The 18,861-nt window shown below is 46.9% G+C and overlaps 1 protein-coding gene across 13 annotated transcripts in view; it reads right to left on the reverse strand.

Moving 5' to 3' along the window:
• FOXN3 (forkhead box N3) overlaps nucleotides 1–18,861 on the reverse strand; it is a 385,552-nt gene that overhangs the window by 14,581 nt on the left and 352,110 nt on the right. For 11 of the 13 annotated variants that reach the window (XM_087856174.1, XM_087856173.1, XM_045807655.2 and 8 more), the window contains 2 exons: nucleotides 16,578–16,643; nucleotides 7,367–7,472 (listed from right to left, as the gene is read on the reverse strand). In XM_087856174.1, the coding sequence (XP_087712300.1) occupies nucleotides 7,367–7,472; nucleotides 16,578–16,643 (172 nt within the window). The remainder of the gene's footprint in view (nucleotides 1–7,366; nucleotides 7,473–16,577; nucleotides 16,644–18,861) is intronic. The other 2 variants (XM_087856175.1, XM_087856176.1) reach the window with 2 other exon arrangements.

An 18,861-nucleotide genomic window follows, 5' to 3' on the forward strand; every position in this document is an offset into this window, starting at 1 on the left:
CACACACACACACACACACACAGAGGGTTAGTATGCAGACTTGACCTAATGGACATATACAGGACATGTGTTAGTAATGGAGAAGGCATATTATTTTGAAGCACACGGAGAATATTTATAAAAACCAACATACACTAGACCATATAGCAAGTCTCCCCAAATTTCAAAGAAGCAGTATTTTACAGATCAACTCCCTGACCACGTGGCTGGTAGGTAAGAATCAGTGTTGAAGAGGTAACTAAAAACCAAAAAAAAAAAAAAAAAAAAAGAATCACCTTCTCCTGTTTGAAAATTTAAAAACACGCTCCTAAAAATACCCATGAGTCAAAGACATCAAAATGGAAATTAGAAAATACTTTACACTGTTTATGAAAATCAAAGGCATCAAACTTATGGGCTGCAACCAGGCAGCAGTTTCAAGGAGATGATAACCTTAAACTTTTATAGAAAAGGAAGAAACATTTTTTTTTAAAAGATTTTATTTATTTATTTGACAGAGAGAGAGACAGCCAGCGAGAGAGGGAACACAAGCAGGGGGAGTGGGAGAGGGAGAAGCAGGCTCACAGCGGAGGAGCCTGATGTGGGGCTCGATCCCAGAACGCCGGGATCACGCCCTGAGCCGAAGGCAGACGCCCAACCGCTGTGCCACCCAGGCGCCCCGAAAAGGAAGAAACATTTAAAATGAAAGTAACCAATCCAGGCAAAGAGAAAAAGAATAAACCTACAAAAAGAAAGCAAATTATAAATGAAAAAAACCCAAAACCAAAAAATAAAACTTGACTTTGAGAGGAAAACCAAAAAACTATGGCGAGACGAAGCAAAAAGAGTGATGTTCAAATGAAATAAGGAATGAAAAAGGAACACAACTACAAAGGTATTTTAAAAGATGATGGACACGTTACAAATAACTTTATGCCAATATATCTGAAAACTGTGGTGAAGTGGAAAAATTCCTACAGTTACCATAATGAATTCAGAAAGAAATTAAAAATAATCCATACTCTTCCTGTAGTATTTCCTCCTCTTCCTCCTACCATAAAGCATAACCTAATACTGAGTTTCAGAACTGCCTTCAAAGACCATGATTTCAGAAGACCGAAGCTGCGTGGTCTTTAAAAACAAAACAAAATACAATACGAAAAGACCAGTAGTGGGTACAGCATCAGGAATATAGTCAATGATATCGTGACAGTGTTGTACGGTGGCAGATGGCAGCTACGCCTGTTGTGAGCACAGCCTAATGTACAGACTTGTCCAATCACCACGTTGTACACCTGTAACTAATGGGAAATTGTGTATTAACTATACTTCAATTAAAATAAGAAAGCCCAGGGATGCCTGGCTGCCTCAATCCGTAGAGAGCGTGCCTCTTGATCCTGGGGTTGCAAATCTGAGCCCCGTGTTGGGTGTAGCGATTACGCAAAAATAAAGAAGGGCAAAGATTTGTCTCCTTAAAAAAAAAAAAAAAAAAAAAAAAAAAAAAATCACATCTTTAAAAAGGGAAAAAAAAAAAAAAAAAGAAAGACCAGTGGCAAATCTCCCCTCAAGTTCTGTTAGAGGACATCCTATCTTAACATGGAACGTTGTCAGCTTCCTGAACTCTTGTGACAAACATCTTCTCAAGGGGAAAGACAAAGTTAGGTGACCAGGAGCAAATCTTAGGCTGAGAGTTTTCCTGGTGACCCTATTCTGACAGTGCCTTATGTATAAATGCTTTGTATTATAGTAAGACCATTAATTCCTGACTCTCTTCATGTTCCATGGGAACTGCAGTTTTCATTTGAGGTCCAAATAAAACTAAGCAGCTTTAGATGGTGGCTAGATGGAACCTCCTTATAATTTTATAGATTGCTGCGGTTCAGACGACTGCCACCACTCCTTAAAACCAATGGCTTGGGCACAGATGTACACTGTCCTGAAGGGGGCATAAGCAGCTCAATCCAAGCCTTTTCCTGGGGTTTGGGGCTAAGCTTCAGGGGCTCAGAAAGGGGACCTGGGAAGGTGTGTGGAGGGCAGGTTAGATGAATCCAAGGCTCTCCACATTATTTGTATTTTTTAAAGTGGTTTTACTGTGGTAAAACACACAAACATGAAAAAATTACCATCTTAACCATTTTTAATCGCACGGGTCATGGTACTGATACACATGATACTGTGCACCCATCACCACCATCCAACTCTAGAACTCTTCATTTCATAAAACTCCCCCAATAAACACCAACTCTCCACTCCTTCCTCCCCTCAGCCATTGGCAACCATCATTCTGCGTCCTGTCTCTAGGATTCTGACAACCCTAAATGCCTCGTATAAGTGGAACACATAGTTTGTCTTTTTGTGACTGGATTAATTTCACTTACTGTAATGTCCTCAAGGTTTACCCATACTGTAGCATGTGTCCGAATGTCCTTCCTTTTCAAGGCTGAATGAGACTCCATTGTGCGTACGTACTGAATATTGCTTATTCAGTCATCTGTTGGTGGACCCTTGGGTTGCTCATACATTTTAGCTGTTGTGAATAGTACTTCTATGAACGTGGATGAACGAACAGCCCTTCAAAGACCCTACTTCTAGTTCTTTTGGGTACAAACCTAGAAGTGGACTTGCTGGATCATACGGTAATTCGATTTTTAATTTTTTGAGGAACCACCATATGTTTTCTACAACAGCTCCACCATGTGACATCCCTACCGAAAGCGTACAAGGGTTCCAAGTCTTCCACATCCTCCTCAACACGTGTTAGTTTCTGCTGTTGCTATGAGTCATCCTAATGGGTGTGAGGTGGTATCTCATAATTTTGATTTGCATTTCCCTAATGATTAAGGATATTGAGCATATTTCATGTGCTTTGGCCATTTGTATACCTTCTTGGGAGAAATGTCTGTTCAAGTCCTTTGCCCATCTCTGAATTGGGTTATTTGTTTTTCCACATTACTTATTTTATCAAACGCCTACTTAACGCATACCATGTGCCAGGCACGCAACTCTGTGTTACCCTAATAACCCATAAGACTGGTTTTCTCATGAAAGGCCCAGGCACAGCTGTCCAGCGTCACAAAACCACAGGATAAGGACTGGGGAAACTTGGTTCCTGAGTTCTTGTATGTAATTTCTGGGCTCTGCTGCCCTATGTAGGACCCCCACCCCCAGCAGTTTTCTCCCTGTCCTCTTTGGCATGCCTTGGACATTTAATTCTTCTCTACCACCTGAATGATCACTTGGGGTTAAAAAGAGCCCTCAGAGTTGAAAGCAAGGGGGCCCACATCCCAGAGAGTTGCTATGGCCCCTACGTGGGAGGCAGCCCATGATGCTATCAATGTAAGAAATTTGGGGCTCCTGTTTCCTAAGAAAGCCAGAAACAGTTCTTGTAGGGCTATAATCATTTGTTCCGTTCAATGTATTCTCTGCAAGGAATGTCTCTGGGAAAACCAAAGACACGGGCATAAAACTTACAGACATGTGAGAGTCATTTTGAGGATAATGTGTCTTGAGGACTCTATGCCCAGGCAAATTTAAAAATAAGCAGGTTTCCAACGACTAAGGATGGGCCAATCTCTGAGGTTATTGAGTAAAAAGTCAACACTGTAAAGTCAATTACACTATTGACAGATACTCTTACAAGGAGATTTCACATCATAATTATATGCAAAGGAACCCAGCAAATACAAGCTGTGTAATGATCAGCTAATAAAAGTAACACTTCATCTATGTCAATAACAGTTTCAGAGTTAAGACAAACAAACATGGCCTTTGCCACTCAGTGGTGGAAAAAAAAAAATCCCTGAAAGACAAATATTTTCACTTAAGGAGAAGTCGCTTAGACTCACACAGAAAACCTGTCACACAAAGCGGAGTAGGAAATTGGTCTTTAGTGGGTGCTAATGACTCTTTGGCCCTCCCTCCGTCTCCCGCTGATGGGGGGGGGGGGCAGTGGCAGAAACACTGAGCACCCCCAGGAACCCTTGGTCACCGCCACGGGATCTGGCAGACATCTGCTGCTGCAATGTTCTCCTGTGGACTGTTTTCCTTTTAACCTCAGACACGTGGTCACATTTAAAAAATTTTAAATTATGATGAATGTGAAAGAGCAAAACAAGACCCCCCCCCCCCCGCAAAGACTTACTAATGGGTTTTACACAGACACTGGCTCTGCAAATACCCCCGTGGCTCTGTTTATGTTTATTCTTTCTGAAACCATCTCAGTGCCTATTATTTGCCCGGCATTTGTGGCATGAAGAAGGCAAAGTATATTCTGAGCAAGGGTCCTTGACCTTACACAGCTTGCAATACTCCTCTCCCTAATTTCCCCTAAAACCGAGCTGGAAGGTGCAGAACTTGTATTTGGATAACGCACTGCTACGGCACAGTGGTTTTCTTGACCGGTTCTCTCTTATTTATGCAGATGGTAACCTGTCTGGTTTTGCAAACCAGCAGTTGTACATTTCACTGAAAACTTCTCTGACGCTCAGGAAGGTCAGTCTTAGACCATGTGTGCTTTCACAGCGGACACACATCAAGCAAATGGTGCCATTTTGAAGCTGCTGTCACTCAGCCCCAAACCCGCTTCCACAGTGCTGTGCAGGCTGTTGCTGGGCTGTGCAAGCCCCCTGTCTGCTCACTATCTGGCTCCATGTTAGGCTCAGACCACAGGAGGTGCCACGGAAAGACTGGGAAGGAGGCAGAAGAAGAAAGGACATGCCCCTTCCGGTGTGTATCCTATCACCTGAGGCGGCAGCTCATTCCTGTAGTAGCTGCTGAAACCAGCTCACAGTCCCTGTGACGCTGACAGAGCCAACTTCTTCACGTTCCCTTAGAGGGCTGACACCAGCAGGGGCCTGAGATCTCCCGAGATCACGGGTCCCTCCTCTGAGCTCAGAGACTCCAGCTCCTGGTGGAGGTCTGGATCCCCACCCCAGCTCCTCTTCTGAGGTCTAGATCCCCACCCCAGCTTCTCTTCTGAGGTCTGGATCCCCACCCCAGCTCCTCTTCTGAGGTCTGAGGCCCACCTCTGCAGGGGAACCATCATAATCTCTTCCCTTTCTTCTCTTAGCCCGAGGGGATGTGGCTGCTTCCAGCAACTGCTCTCTCCATGATACCTGGAGTTCTCTTTTTACCCTTCCAGCTACTTGGTCAATAACTTCCCGCCTGGTTAACGGTTCTTTACTTCAAAGTCTCCCTTCTCGAATACCTAGTGTGGTTTCTGTCTCCTGACTGCACCTGAAACCTTGTTTTGTGGTCTTTTACTATGAATAGCCAAAGTGAGATGCTCCCTGGACCGGATAAGTGGCAACTCTTTAATGAGAGACCAGACTTCCTTGTTTTGCTGTGGGGCTTTGTTATCACCCAACCAGAACAGAACCAGGAATAATTAAAAAAAAAAAAGAAAAGAAAAAAAATCAATATTTCAAATAATCCTCTAGGGAGTACTAATCTTAAAACATGTGAGAATATATATGTTACGAGGGTAATAATGAAAATTCGGGGATGGCTGCTATGGAAGGCCAACCTGGTCTTAGGTCTCTGTCCCCGTGTGCCTGGCTCTCCTGTGCTCGGCTACAAGGAACGGCCGGAGCCACATCCAGGTCCCCGCTCAAGATGACAGACTGAAATCTATACTTAGAATCTGCTAATGAACATAGATTGTTTTTCCATGCGAAAACAGTCTACAGTCTCAAAGTCCTGTCAGCCAAAAAGGTAAGGTGGGAGGTGAGGCTGAAAAAATTTTAAGTAAGAAGAGAAAATGATATGTGTCTCTCTCATAATGTGAGGTAAAGGCATTGATGCTTTGGCTTCGTGGCAGAGGCTTTTCATTTATGAACTCAAGAATTCCTGACCTACAGATAACCACGGAAGATACTGGAGAAGTACGAGAGACCGACCCTTCCCATCTATTTTTGAAAGTATCACCATATTGGGTTAGCAAAAATGGTAAGCGGTTTTCTAACTTTATTACTATTCTAATTCCAACCAAATTCCCTCCTCATCAGGTCCTAGACACAGTGTCTGCCCTGAAGATCGGGGGACTTCCATCCCGCCAAGAGTAGGCCGGTTTGCCGGAAGAGTGGCAAGATGTAAGCGAGTAGGAAAGCTTCATGTGGTTGCTTCACACGAGGGAGCTCAACCTTGCATCTCCCTCAGGCCCCCCTGACAGACTCTGGAGTGGTTTCCTTTGGGACATGAGACACTCTGAAAGGAAAACAGCCTTCAGATGCAAACTTGATCCAAAAGTGCAGAGTGAGCAAGGAGAGGATGCTGGGGAGGGGAGGGGCGCAGTTCAGCACGACGGGCCCTCCAAGTGAAAGCCTGGGCCCAACACTATGCAAATGTGAGGAGTCATCAGCCATCAGCCAAGTAAGTGAGACCCAGCCCCTGTCTATGGCAAGCGAACCACTGAGAGCAGAGGGGGACACACAGAGGAATTTTACGACACAGGGTTACCCATCAAAGGGCCCCAACGAAAGCATAGGGCTTTCAAAGGAAAGACAAAATCAGTCCAGGGTGGCTCAGAGCCCACATTCAGAAAAGCTCTGTGGAGCATTCGTTTTGATGATGGACCTTAAAGGAGGTGCTACTTTGCACGTGGAGTCTGAGGGAGGCCTACACAGAGGCAACTGAGTGGGTAAGATGGGCCAACAACGGACATATTTGGGGAACAAATTTGGCTCAAGGAGACGGGAGGACCGGGGTGATGTCAGGCTGATGTGTGGGAGTCACGGAAGGTGCTTCTGCAGACAGCCGGAGAGGCACATTTTAGGAAATCAGTCTGGCAGTGGCTGATGGGTGGGTGGCAGTGGGAGGAGAAGTAGCAGGAAATTGGGAGGTGGCATCAACACTGGCACCTGTGAGGGGTCAAAGCTAGTGAGACACCCTAATCCAGGGCCGGAATTGGAGTAAGAAGGATGGAGGAAAGCAATTTCCCAAGGAAGAGTTCATGTGGCTCGGCAACTGACCTGATTCTTGGAAGAAGGGGAATGATGCCACCTGTTATTTATATCCCACTTATCAAGGCACTTTCCACACAGGATTTTGCATTTCATTCTAGAGGTAGACCAGTTAGCCTAGAAGCTAATGAACAAGTTGCTCACCACTTCCTTCTCCCCACCTTGCCCCACCTTTTTAGAACAAAAACGCTTCATTTGTCTTCATCTCCTTATGTGCAAAGAGACCAAGATCACTGGAGCCCAGAAGGAGAAGCTGGCACCCAGACTGGGGGTTCCTGGTACTTACTTTGACTTTTCTGAAGACCCAAACCAGGTGTATTGTCTTCACTATTTAGAGGCTGGGCCTCTCCATCCCAAGTGACCCCATGGGACCCAGGATGCACTTCCCACTCCTTAGGCAGGCTTTGCCCAGCGAGTGTCTCCCTTACCTCACAGCTGCTGTCATTCCGATGGGAGTGATGGGCAAAGGCCGGACTCCAGGAAACAGCCCGCGGCTCAGAACCCGTGCTCCATTTTGTATCACTCCTGGAGGAACTGGAAAAGCAAAAGGAAAAAGACAACACACAGTGAGTTCGACTGTGCAGATTTCTGTTTTGAGTCAGAAATTTTGGATACACCAGAGACAAAGAGAGAGAGAGAGAGAAAGCAAAAGAGAGAGAAAGTGATTATTATTGGCATAAAGAGTGAGCAGAGACAGAGAGAAATACGCGCGTGTGCGCGTGCGTGACACAAACACACACACACGCACACAGAGAGGGAAAGAAAGACACCATGCCTCAAGAAAGAGATTCAGTCAGCCGTGTCAGACCACTACCTTACAATCAAATTATTGATGCATTGGTTTAAAAAAGGGTGAGTATTAAAAAATGGGTTTCAGGCATTATTCTCTTGCATTTATTAAATATAAGCTTTTATTTCCAGTCAGACCCTAACAAGATCTCAAGAACACTGACACAAATCTGACAGCAGTGACTAAACAAAAGCATTTCCTCATGCTTCTCCGGTCATGGTCAGAAGCTGAGAACACCTTTCTATTTGTCCTTAATCCAACAAGGGAAAAAGAAAGCCAAAATATTAGCAAAGCCGATTTTACAAAAGCTACTTGGCACCTCAGTGCTCACGACACAGCTCATGCTCACGAGATCTCTGCTGCGCAAGGAAAGACCCTTCCTCAGCGTGGCTGGAGTGGAGGGCTGGCAGGGAAGCTCTGGCTCCTGCCTCAGAATCACGCAGAGCCCACTCCGGAGGGCCCGCTTCCTCCTCCCTCGAAGCTTCGCCTGAGCACATCTCCTGAGAGTTCTCTCATCGTTCCACCTTCTAAATGCCCTTGTCCCTGGAGCAACGGTGAGCCAACCTTTTGCCAGTGACCATCAGATCCCGTCTGTTTCCATACAATCCCACAGGGGCCTCACACCTATCTGAGGAGTCACACATCACGGGAACCCCAGGAAATAATCCCCAATAGTCCATCTTTTCCAACCTCCCAAACAGCCGTTCCGTTCGGTTCAAGCTAATACTCTAACTGTACTACCAGTTCTCCTCCAGGCGTCCACAGGGCCAGGCGCGCATCACAAAGTGAGAGCCCTGATGCAGGCCTTGGGGCCTTAGCTTTCGTCTTGGTTCCTCTTGTGCGACTTTGGGCAAGTTACCGAAATCTCTTCCTTCTCTGAACAGCGCCCTGAGTCCCCTGAGCTCTGGCTGTGTTCATACAGCCCCCGGCACAGTCTCATCCAGAGGCAAGGGGGATAACTCAGGACTTCTCAAACAAGGCCCATACCAAAAAGGCTCTAGAAAATTATACATTCAAAAATGAAAACCCTTCTGGATATTAAGCTTTTACAGTCCAGATTGAGTAGAATACTCTTTACAAAACACAAACATTACTCTCTACTCCTGTAATTCTTAGGCTTCCAAGGGTATGTTCACGTAAATATTCCAAACCTTTAACAAGACGTCCCTCATATAGGATGAATGTCCACTCCTGAATATGGGGTAATATTATATAGACAGATTCCTTGAGAATTCTGTGGCTCTTGCTAATATTTTCGCTACCTTTTTTTCCTAGGTCTGTGTAAAGCCCTTGCCACTGGGTTTTCTAAAAGGGAGACGGGAGACAGAATTTAAACCAGTGCCCAAAGTCAGTACTACCAATGCTGTCCAGTGGTCCAGAATCTTCCCATTCTCTGAGCATATTTAACTGTGACAACAGGCTGAACTGGATCAGGAACTCTCACCCATGTCCCTTACCCTCAGCCTGATTTCAGACGGCAGATCGTCTGAGACAGGAGACTTACCAACTATCTCAGAAGCATGAAACCTGTATAATGGGATACTCTGGGTAAGTATCCTATTTTGCTTAGTTGATAAGTTCTAAGGAAGATTAGATTAACTGACTTACCTCACTGATTTCAAGACTCCTTGCAGAGCTACAAGACAGAGTGGGATCAGTGTAAGAGAGATATTCAGATCAAGGAAGAACACAGAGCTCAGAAATACGCCCAACAACACGCAGCCGCCTGCTTTCTGGCAGAAGTACCAAGACAGCACAATGGGGGAAACAGAGTTAGAACAACTGGAGATCCACTTGGGAAGAACTGAGCCTTGGTCCTTACCTCATGCCACACATGAAGTTAATGAGAAACGGATCACAGATGTAAACGCAGGAACTAAAATTATAAAACTTTTCAAAGAAAACATAGGAAGAATAATGCCCGTAATTGTCAAGGACAGATACGCAAAAATCAGCAGAGCTCTGGGGTTTGTAGACAGGTGCTTTGGGCTGTTCAAAAAGACAGGCTTTTGGTTTGTCTGTTTTGGGGATCGTGGCAAAGGGTTTTCCAGTTATTTTGCTGTACGGTAGTCTCTTCGAAATGGCCCGACAGCCACAGGCTCCGTTTAATTCTGATAATACTATTGAAGATATCAGTTACTACAGATCTTATCCAGAATAGCAAGCAAGTCTGACAGAAAGGACTACTTGTTAAAATAACTTAAAAATTTAAAATCGATACCACAGTTATAATTCTCAGCAGCAAAATTATTACAGTCCCATGTACAGATTGTATCGATTAATGGGCTAACATACCAAGTACCTGCTTAGGTATTCGATGAAGGGGACATGCGGTGGCCACAGTTAAGCGGACAGAGAGACCTAAGAGGCAAGGGAAATATACTATGGTCAGCGCTGGGGCAGGGGGTCTGCAGGCATGGAAGAATGGAAACACCTGACCCGAAGTAAAGGGTCCCTGGGAAGACTTCCCATAGGAAGTGCCATCAAAGGTGGCAAAGGCACACACAAGGCCTGGAAGTAATGACAATCGCCAATGCGCACAAGAACAAAAAGTAATTTTGCTAAAGCATATGACCCTCTGCAGGAATGAGGTGCTTCTGGGGCTTCACCCCATGGGTACTGCGGAAACCACTGAAGGGTTCTGAGCAGGAAAGTGGTCTTGAGTGTAGTGGCTGAGAGCCAGGCTCTGGTGTTGGGATGCCCTGGGTCTGTGTCCCACCTCTCTCATTTACTGCCTGTGTCCCCTGAGCGAGCCACTTCAGTAAGAGGATGGGGACAGAAATGGGATTTATCTCACAGAGTGGAGATTTAACTGAGTTAATAAAGGCGCTACTGTTTAGAAAATACGTCTTAGTCATCAATATCAGCATCGTCACCATCATCACCACCCTCAGAGCGTCCTGAGGCAGCCCGTGCTTTCTCCATTCCAGGGCAGCCAAAAGTCCGGAAGAACAGGAGGAGACAAACCGAACCGTGCTGGAAGAACTTAGCCATCTTCCTGCTCACAGAGCACAGCCGGAGGAGCAATGCCCGCTTTTACCGGCGCTTCTGCTCCCATTGTGCAAATCGTGTCAGAGTCACCCTGGGGGAAAAATGCCCGAAATACCTAAAATCCTGGGACAAAGACTGGGGTGCCCTGGAAAGTGAAGACAGCAGACAGGAGTCACAGAGCACAGGTTCTCTGGACTGTGGCACGGCCAGCGAGTCATTTGCCAGTCAAAGGAGAAAAGCAACCCCAAGGACACTGCCCCAAGCCCAGAGTCCTCTGCCCAAGCGCCCAGAACCTTTAAGGCCCAGGGGCATGCCCAACAGGAAGGGGAACAAAGAAAGGAGGCCAGTCCTCAGTGAGCACGGACTGGAGACCAGGGTCCTTTGACGCGCCTCAGCTCATTTCAGCCTCCAGGGAAGAAGTGTTCTGCAGTGGATAAGAGCACAAGCTCGGGGCAACATGGCCTCCATCCCTGCCAAAGTCTTGCCGATCACTAGCTCCACAGCTTTGGAAGAGCGCCTTAACTGTCCTGTGCCTCAGTTTCCTCACCTCTAAACTTGGCATAAACACAGCTCATAGGATTGTTTTGAATCTTAAATAGGAAGACTGATGTAAACTGGCCCATTCTATAAGTCCATCATCGCTATGTTGTTCATCCCTCCACCATCCCATCCCATCTCTCCAGCATCTTCTTACTAATTATCTATAAGGAGCAGGACCTAAGGGGGGGCTGTCAAGACGGGGAAATTCTTCCAGCCTTTTATGCCTTTTGTAGTTCTCCCCAACTCTGCCTTCACCCACTAAAACATCTTCCTGATTAATGAAGTGTATTTACTTCAAAGAGAATCTCATGGACAAAGCTATCCCGCAGCATTAAAAGGCTTTCCCCGAGCTATTTCCTGAACCTCGCAAGACTTCTGGCACATCAACTAGGCTCTTCTCCTGACTCCTGGAGTTTGCTCTCAAATGAGCTGCAACTGAATGCTGCTTCTGCCAACCCTGGCACTTCTCAGTCCTTATCACTGGCAACGCTCTCCATGTTGGGATGGCGATGTGTTCATATTTGCGCACGGGCTGCCAGAAGCCAGCTGTGACACTTAACTATTCTCCCATCTTTCCTCCTTCCTGTCTCTATCCCCAAGCGTCAGGAATGAGGCTTCCGAAAAACGAATCACAGCCAGTCTAAAATGTCTGAGAAAGGCATTCTGAGGTCCATATTTAACTAGCCTTGGATCTGGGGGACTCCCAAGAAGCATGAATGTATTCCCCAGCCCTTTTCCCGTCAGCACGCCTATGTTTCCCTTCCTTTTCCTCTGTATTGCCCTCTGGGCAAACCAGAACACCTAAAGACCAAGCCCTTTACAACTAGCCCACCCCACCCAATGCACTGAAATTGGGACCTCGGCTCCAGCTGAGAAGGGATGTAGTGAGAAACTGGATATGTCTGTGGCTCTCACTGCAAAAGGCACAAGCCTCCAGCACCATCCTGTTCTGTGAGATCAATTCAATCTTCAGCTTTTATCCGCAAGAAGACACACATCTGAGATACTTGAGTTGCTGGTGGATGAGGGGCCAAGGACAGGAGCCCCCGAGTTCCCACTTCTTGCTGATCGAGCACTTTCTCTTATGTTAACAGAGTGACTCGACACTTCCTTATTTTTAACCAGGAAGAAAGGTACACACACAAAGAGTTGAGCCAAGCAGCAATGCTCACCGTGATCTAAATGGGATCACCTTGAGAACCTAAAGACAAATTTCCCACCAGGCTCCGCCACCGTCAGCACTTCCCCATCCCAGCTTCCTCAGCTTCCCTCCTGACGCTCAGCTTCCTTGATTTTCACAGCTTCTAAAATTAACCTCTGAGCTCCTACTGCTGCCTTTGGAGGGCAGCCCTGGCTAACGCTACCAGAGGCCATAAGCTGAGCAGCAAGTGATTCCGATAATCCTTCCCTTTCCCGAAGTTGGCCTTTCCACCTGCTCACTTGGAAGGATGCTGGGGACGGGGCTGGAATGGGGGAGCTACATGCTGGTTGCCTTTCTTCTCCGGTGCCTGGCCTGCTGGATACATATCCCACTTGGAGGCAGGGTGCGGAATGCCGCCTCCATCCCTCCCCTCTACTGTCCCATTTTGTTGTTTTGCTTATGATCCAGAGTTCCTCTCTGGGAATGTTCCAACTAGGGATTATATAAGCCTTTGAAGATGAGTAATGGTTATCTGACTTCATAACAATCCCTCCACTGGGGTTAAAGGTGAGTCCCAGGGCTTGTCAAAGGGAAACTGCAAAGCAGGTGCTTAAGAAGACTCTAGAAGCTGGACTTAGTCTCCGTAGCCACTTTTAATTGTGTATGGGGGGTAGGTGGATGGATCTGACTAGGAGCAGAATCCAAGGTTCAAGACGTAATGAGGCAGCAATGTCCTATGCTGGTTTTTCTGGAAGTAGGGTCCTAGAGTGCCTGCAAGACAGAATGGCACACCTTGTAGAGAGCTCCCCATGCTGCCAAGTGGCAAAGTCTGGAAAGAGTATCATCACCGGTGCTGCTGGCAGAGGGGACAAAGCACGAAGCCTGCCCTCTGGATTAGATGCACACAGCCGCCTCATGGTAAGTGAAGCATCGGAGAGGCTGAGGGGACCCACAGGGAGGCCAGCTCGAGCAATACACGGGGCAGGGGGAGTGGGTGGGGAGCTGAGCTCCCTTGGGGGCAGTGTGCGACCCTGCAAAGAAAAAGGGGTTTGGCCGACTGGGATTCCCACCGGCCTCTTGAGAAGCTTGTTTTGTACGATCTACTCAGCTTGGACCTGATGGTGGCTGGTCTGCCAGCCCCGAGCTAGCTTTGCAGATGCCGGGCCCCAGGAGCATGAGAGGAAACAACCGAAGTGGATGCCATCTGGTGACCTTAAGTGGAGTGGCTCCGGAGGTCGACGGCAAAGGAAAAGCCTTTCAAGCCACCCGGGCCAGCCTCTTACTGCTGCAAGTGACAGCGGCAGACAGACTAGGCTGGTGGCCTCGGTTCCAACAGGGCTTCCGCACAGCCCAAGAGGGGAAAACAAGGGGCTATAAATAGCAGCACACGAGGAGGCTCTGTAAACAGCTCGGCCACAGCCCAGCCGGGGGCTGAACACAGCGAGCTCCGTGCAGACGCCAGTCCGCGCTCCCCACGCGTGGGCAGAGGGGCCGCCGGAGCCCGGCTGCCGCACACGCATCCACGCCGGACACACGCACACAGGTGCCACCAGGTGGGCCGCCCATCCTCCAGTGCTGCGGCTGGGGGGCTGCTGCCTCTGAACCTTTTTGGCGAGGAATCACGTCCCACTTTTTCCAGGCCTCAGGAAAAGCTGTCAAGGCAGGGGGATGGCAGCACAAGGCACTCACCGAATCTCAGGAAAAGAACCATGACATAAGTAAAATGAAAACGAGGGGAGGGAGGGGAAGAGTGAAGCCAAGAAATGCTAAGAAAAGACCAAGGCCCCGGGGTGGAGACACACACCTCTGACTGGTTTACCGGGAGGCCGACCAGCGGCTGCCTGGCTTCCCAAGGGCGCACAGAGGACACTCAATGCAAGTTCACATCCTTCCTCCAGTCCTATTCCCATCTTCAGGGGCTTTACTCTGGCCTGTTGACCAGGCTCTAGCTGGACCACTAGGGGATTTTACTAGAGACTGGGGCCAGATGGGAAGGTGAATACAAAGATGGTGCTCCTACCCTCTCCCCTGTCCTTACATTGATTTCTTGGCTGCTCCTGCCAATGGGCCCCTCCTTCCATGACTTTTTGGGGACTCCTGATTCTTTCCGTCCCCTTCTTGGTGTGGGAATTGGCTGAGGCTGGATTTCTCAAAGTGGTTAGGATCGAGGTGGGAAGAAAGCCTTCTAAAAACGACCCTTCAGCTTCAAAGCATAAACACTGAGCTTTCAAAACTCAAATTCAGTGTTTTCATATAAGTGAGACTATGGATACCTTGAAACAATAATTATTTATAGTTTGAGTGTTCTACTGAGGGAGTGGGGAGAAGTTCATTTAGCCACGAGAACATTAAAAACCATTAATGTGTCAACTAATCAAGATCAATCCTGTTTCTCTACCTGTGCTCAAGAATTCAGTAATAATGAGCTTTCATAGAAGCTGCTGGGAACCCCTTAATGACCAATCCCCTTGCCTCTTTCCCTCTTGACTCCATTATTTTGGTTCATCAAAAGCATCTCTCGAAGCCAAAAATCACTGCGTACATTGGCCGGGAGCTAAGGAAGACGCTGCTAAATCTTGCGCAGCTCTGACGAGAAAAGTATGTTTTCCTCATGACAAGTTATGCAACCTGATTTTGGAAACCCTTTCAGACCGTAACTTGATTACAATCTGGTCTGTACGCTTCCTGCCATGTCATCTGAGAACAGAGTTTTTTGTTTTGTTTTGTTTCAATTTCTCTGTCACTTCAAACATCATTTAAAAACCACATCACAGGGTAACTGCTAGTTACTGGACTGTACTAGTCATACCAGTGCTTAGCTTTGGTGTTTGCTTTTCGGCGGAGTGGGTAGCCTAACACTTCAACTGCTGTGGATCTGAGTTTAGCAAAGAAAGAATGGGAGCTCTGCACCTTCCGGAGCAGGTAATGGCAGCCCCTGGCAGAGGGACAAGTCTCTCCCGAGAGCGTGTGGCCACATCTCTTGGGTCTTTTAAAAGAAGGATGGAGAAAGGATAGAGTCAAATTCCCCAAAGCTCTGGGGAAGGCTGTGACCCACGGAAGGCTATGAAGGATGCTCTGGAATTCCACTCAGTCCACTATTCACAAGAGCACCCAAGAACGGATGTTCTCCAATATGGGGGATTTCCTTGACTCAGGAGGCCAGGCAGCCCTCAGGGAGCCAGAGGCCCCAACGAGCTAAAGGCCCAGCCCTAAGAATGAGCCAGGCAGGCCCCAGCCCCTGCAGGGTGTCATGGCGGGGTCTGCCGTGTCATCTTCGACCAGTGTGTTCCATCAACGGGAGGCTGCAATGCAGCAATGTCCCGAGCAGAGCCTGGCAAGTGAGTGGGCCATCTGCTCAACGGGGTTCTGGCTGGGGCTGAAGTGCGGGCAGAGGAACGAGATTCCAGTCAGCAAGTCCTCCTGCTGACTCCATTTAAAGTCATCACACGGGAAGAAGACCTTTCTAAAACCATGGTCATGTAGCTCCAGTGGTGGGGAAAAACATGAGGCGGTGGACAGAAGAGAAGTTCCAGGAAGGAAAAGCGCGGTCTCAAGCTTGACATTGCTCAATGGCCAACAGAAGGTGAAGACAGAAGCCCTGCTGAGCTAAATGAGGCCTGCCTTTCTCTATGACAGCTTGGAAGGCTGGTAGGGATGACACACGGGAGCACCCATGGCCCATTTCAAGGCCACTCTGAGCTCCTGCACACCCACCTTGCCACCTCTCTTCTCTAGCTGTAAAATGGTAGCCTGCTATTAATAAGGTCCCAGAAGGGAAAGAAATTTCTAGAAATGGGCACTGCTCAGTTTCATAACTGTTAAGCTGGCCCCACATAGCCTTGTCTAGCGGAAACTAACTCACAGGAACTACCCCTGCAGGAGAAAGGAAGTTCGCTCCACTGGGACTCATCATGGGGTCCTCTTCCCTTCCCCCAAGTCTTAAGCCCTGAGATTATATAAAAACTTCGTCATCTTGGAAACACACCTATGCATTCATTCATACATATGCATGGCTGCATGTTTATACGCATATGCATGTAATCATGCACTGTGGTAGTTTTAAAAGTCTACAAGGGAAGTTCTACTTGAGCATTAGTTCTTCCTATGGCCTGGTATATAAATGAGAAGGTTAAGTTCACAAACTATGGTGCTGTAGGCTATAGAAATATCTACTCACAACCTGCTTGTATCTCAGGGGGAGTATTCAAAAGCATCATGGCACTGGCAGCATCAATGTCAGGATCTGGAAAAATCAACCAATAAATAACATTATTTACAACGGGGTGGGTGTGTGTGTGTGTTTTTCCCCCTGCAAGTTACAGTTTATGAAAGCAACAGAGAAAAAAAAAATCCAGGAACTAGATGAGTTATCCCAAAGGTGACTTTCTTCCCATGTGGATTTGAGAGGAAGGAAGGTATTCTAGAATGAGATTTAAGGGGGCAGGTTGGTAAATTTTCAGACAAAGCATGGTCCCCTCCTCATTTCGTTAATTTCGTAATTTGCACTGTACATATACAGCTCTGACCTATGCACCCCTGCAGTTTGCACCCCTGGCACAGGGGAGAGTGGAGTGTGGTGACAATAGCAAGTTTAGCTGCAGGAATCTTTGATTAACTGGGGAAGCTCACAGCACTAAGAAGAGAAAGCCTTAAATATACCTGCATCTGGTAAGATACAAACAAGACGTCGGGTCATTTCCATCTGTCAGCAGAATGTAAATTGTGTTTTACGAGACTGGGTACGCGCACAGTGGTGGTGGAGATGGCGAAGACATTAAAAAAAAACCTCACTTAAAATATAAAGAAAAAATTAAAGTTATGATGTCGAGGGCACAATGTTGGCTTCCACATCCATTACTGCTTTTAATATGGAACCAAAAAAAAAATACTCATCACTTCGTTGCTATAATTCTTAATAGGTTTCTGAATCTTTACTGATCCACCAGTTGACAGATGGCAGGTTATATAGAGACAGAGAAAAATATTATCCTTTTATAACTAAATTCATTTTCCTCTGAGAAACAGCAGCGCTGCTATGGAAATGAAAGTTGCCATGGCAACAGTAAACAACCCCCAAGAATGGTCACTGAATAGGCTGAAAAGAACATCTGCCCCAGCGCAGCGTCCCAGCTGCCCTGGGGCGAAATTCGCTAATAGTGCGGTGATGCCGCGTGACAGAAGCTGCCGCCTGTGCCCTGTCCAAATAAATGAAGTGTGCAATTGAAGTCGACATCAAAATGCCTGCCCTTGCAGATTACTACCTCTGTGTCCGCTAAACCCAATGACTAATGATGGGGGGACGGGGGGCTCGCACTTGTCAGTTTTTGTACAAATTACATACCAAAAATTCAATTTACTACTAATGGCTCCATGGCACTTTATTTTGGGTATTATGCTAGGAAATGACTTTTTTACTGTTTAAAAAGTACATTTTTCATACTTTATATGTGCAGTTTAATTCCAAGGGAGTAATGTGATGCAGTATAAAGCCCCACAGCGATTAATAATAAAGATGACGCTGGTTCTAGAAGACGATGTCTCAAAAAAAGGTGATGAGTAAGGGGGAGGAAAGGGACTTTACTCTGCAGTCCTTTTTCGATTTTGCCTGCAGGAGGCCTGTTACTTACACTCAATAATGGAGTGAAGGTTTATTTTAATAGCATGTTGTATGAGAAACAGGTAAATTAACTTATTTGGCAACTCCCGGGGTGAAATTCCTAAAACAGTCATCGCTCCCCCCTGATATTAAAAAATATATATATTTTATATATATATATATATAATATTTATATAAATATATGTTAGTTGAACTGAAAGACTTAAGGTCCCACTCAGCGGCTCCCAGGGTGCCTGCTGTCCCTGTGCCCTTGTCTGCCCACACAGCCTATTGCCAAGAAGCAGGCCTCAGAGCTTCTGGAAGATGCTGTGGAGGGACGGAGGCCTTCTCCCACCTTTTGGAAAGGGACCCTTCCTCTCTCAGGGCTGAGAAAACACACCTGTCTCTCAGCAGAGCAAAGGTTCCTTACCATCTTCGAGAACACAAGTGTGGAGGGCAACCCAGGGTTGGCCAGGCTGCATGGCCCCCACCTCCTCAGGTGACTCTTACCCAGACTTTTCCTCAACAACCAGGAGGTTCGATGGGGACAGAACAAGAGGAAATACAGGTAAAAAATCAGGGGTCTTTTCCTATTTATTTCCCCAGAAAATGAAACAAAGTGGTTCTTTATTCTTCAAAAACACGCAGGACCATAAGAAGAAGGTGCAAAGGGCCACAGACAGACATAAGGAAAGAAACAAGAAAGGAGGCGGAGAAAGAGAACTTCCGAAGGAAAAGAGCACCATCAGCACCCACGTGATTTTCACAGAACCTAAGGGGCAACGTGCTTCAGACCCACAAAACATTACCACGACCGCCACCCCCATCCCAGCTGAGCCAAATCAACACATCACCTAAGTGAAAA

Source organism: Ursus americanus, chromosome 26 (genome assembly GCF_024610735.1).
Source record: "Ursus americanus isolate L20-20 chromosome 26, mUrsAme1.1.p, whole genome shotgun sequence".
Taxonomy (NCBI): Eukaryota; Metazoa; Chordata; class Mammalia; order Carnivora; family Ursidae; genus Ursus; species Ursus americanus.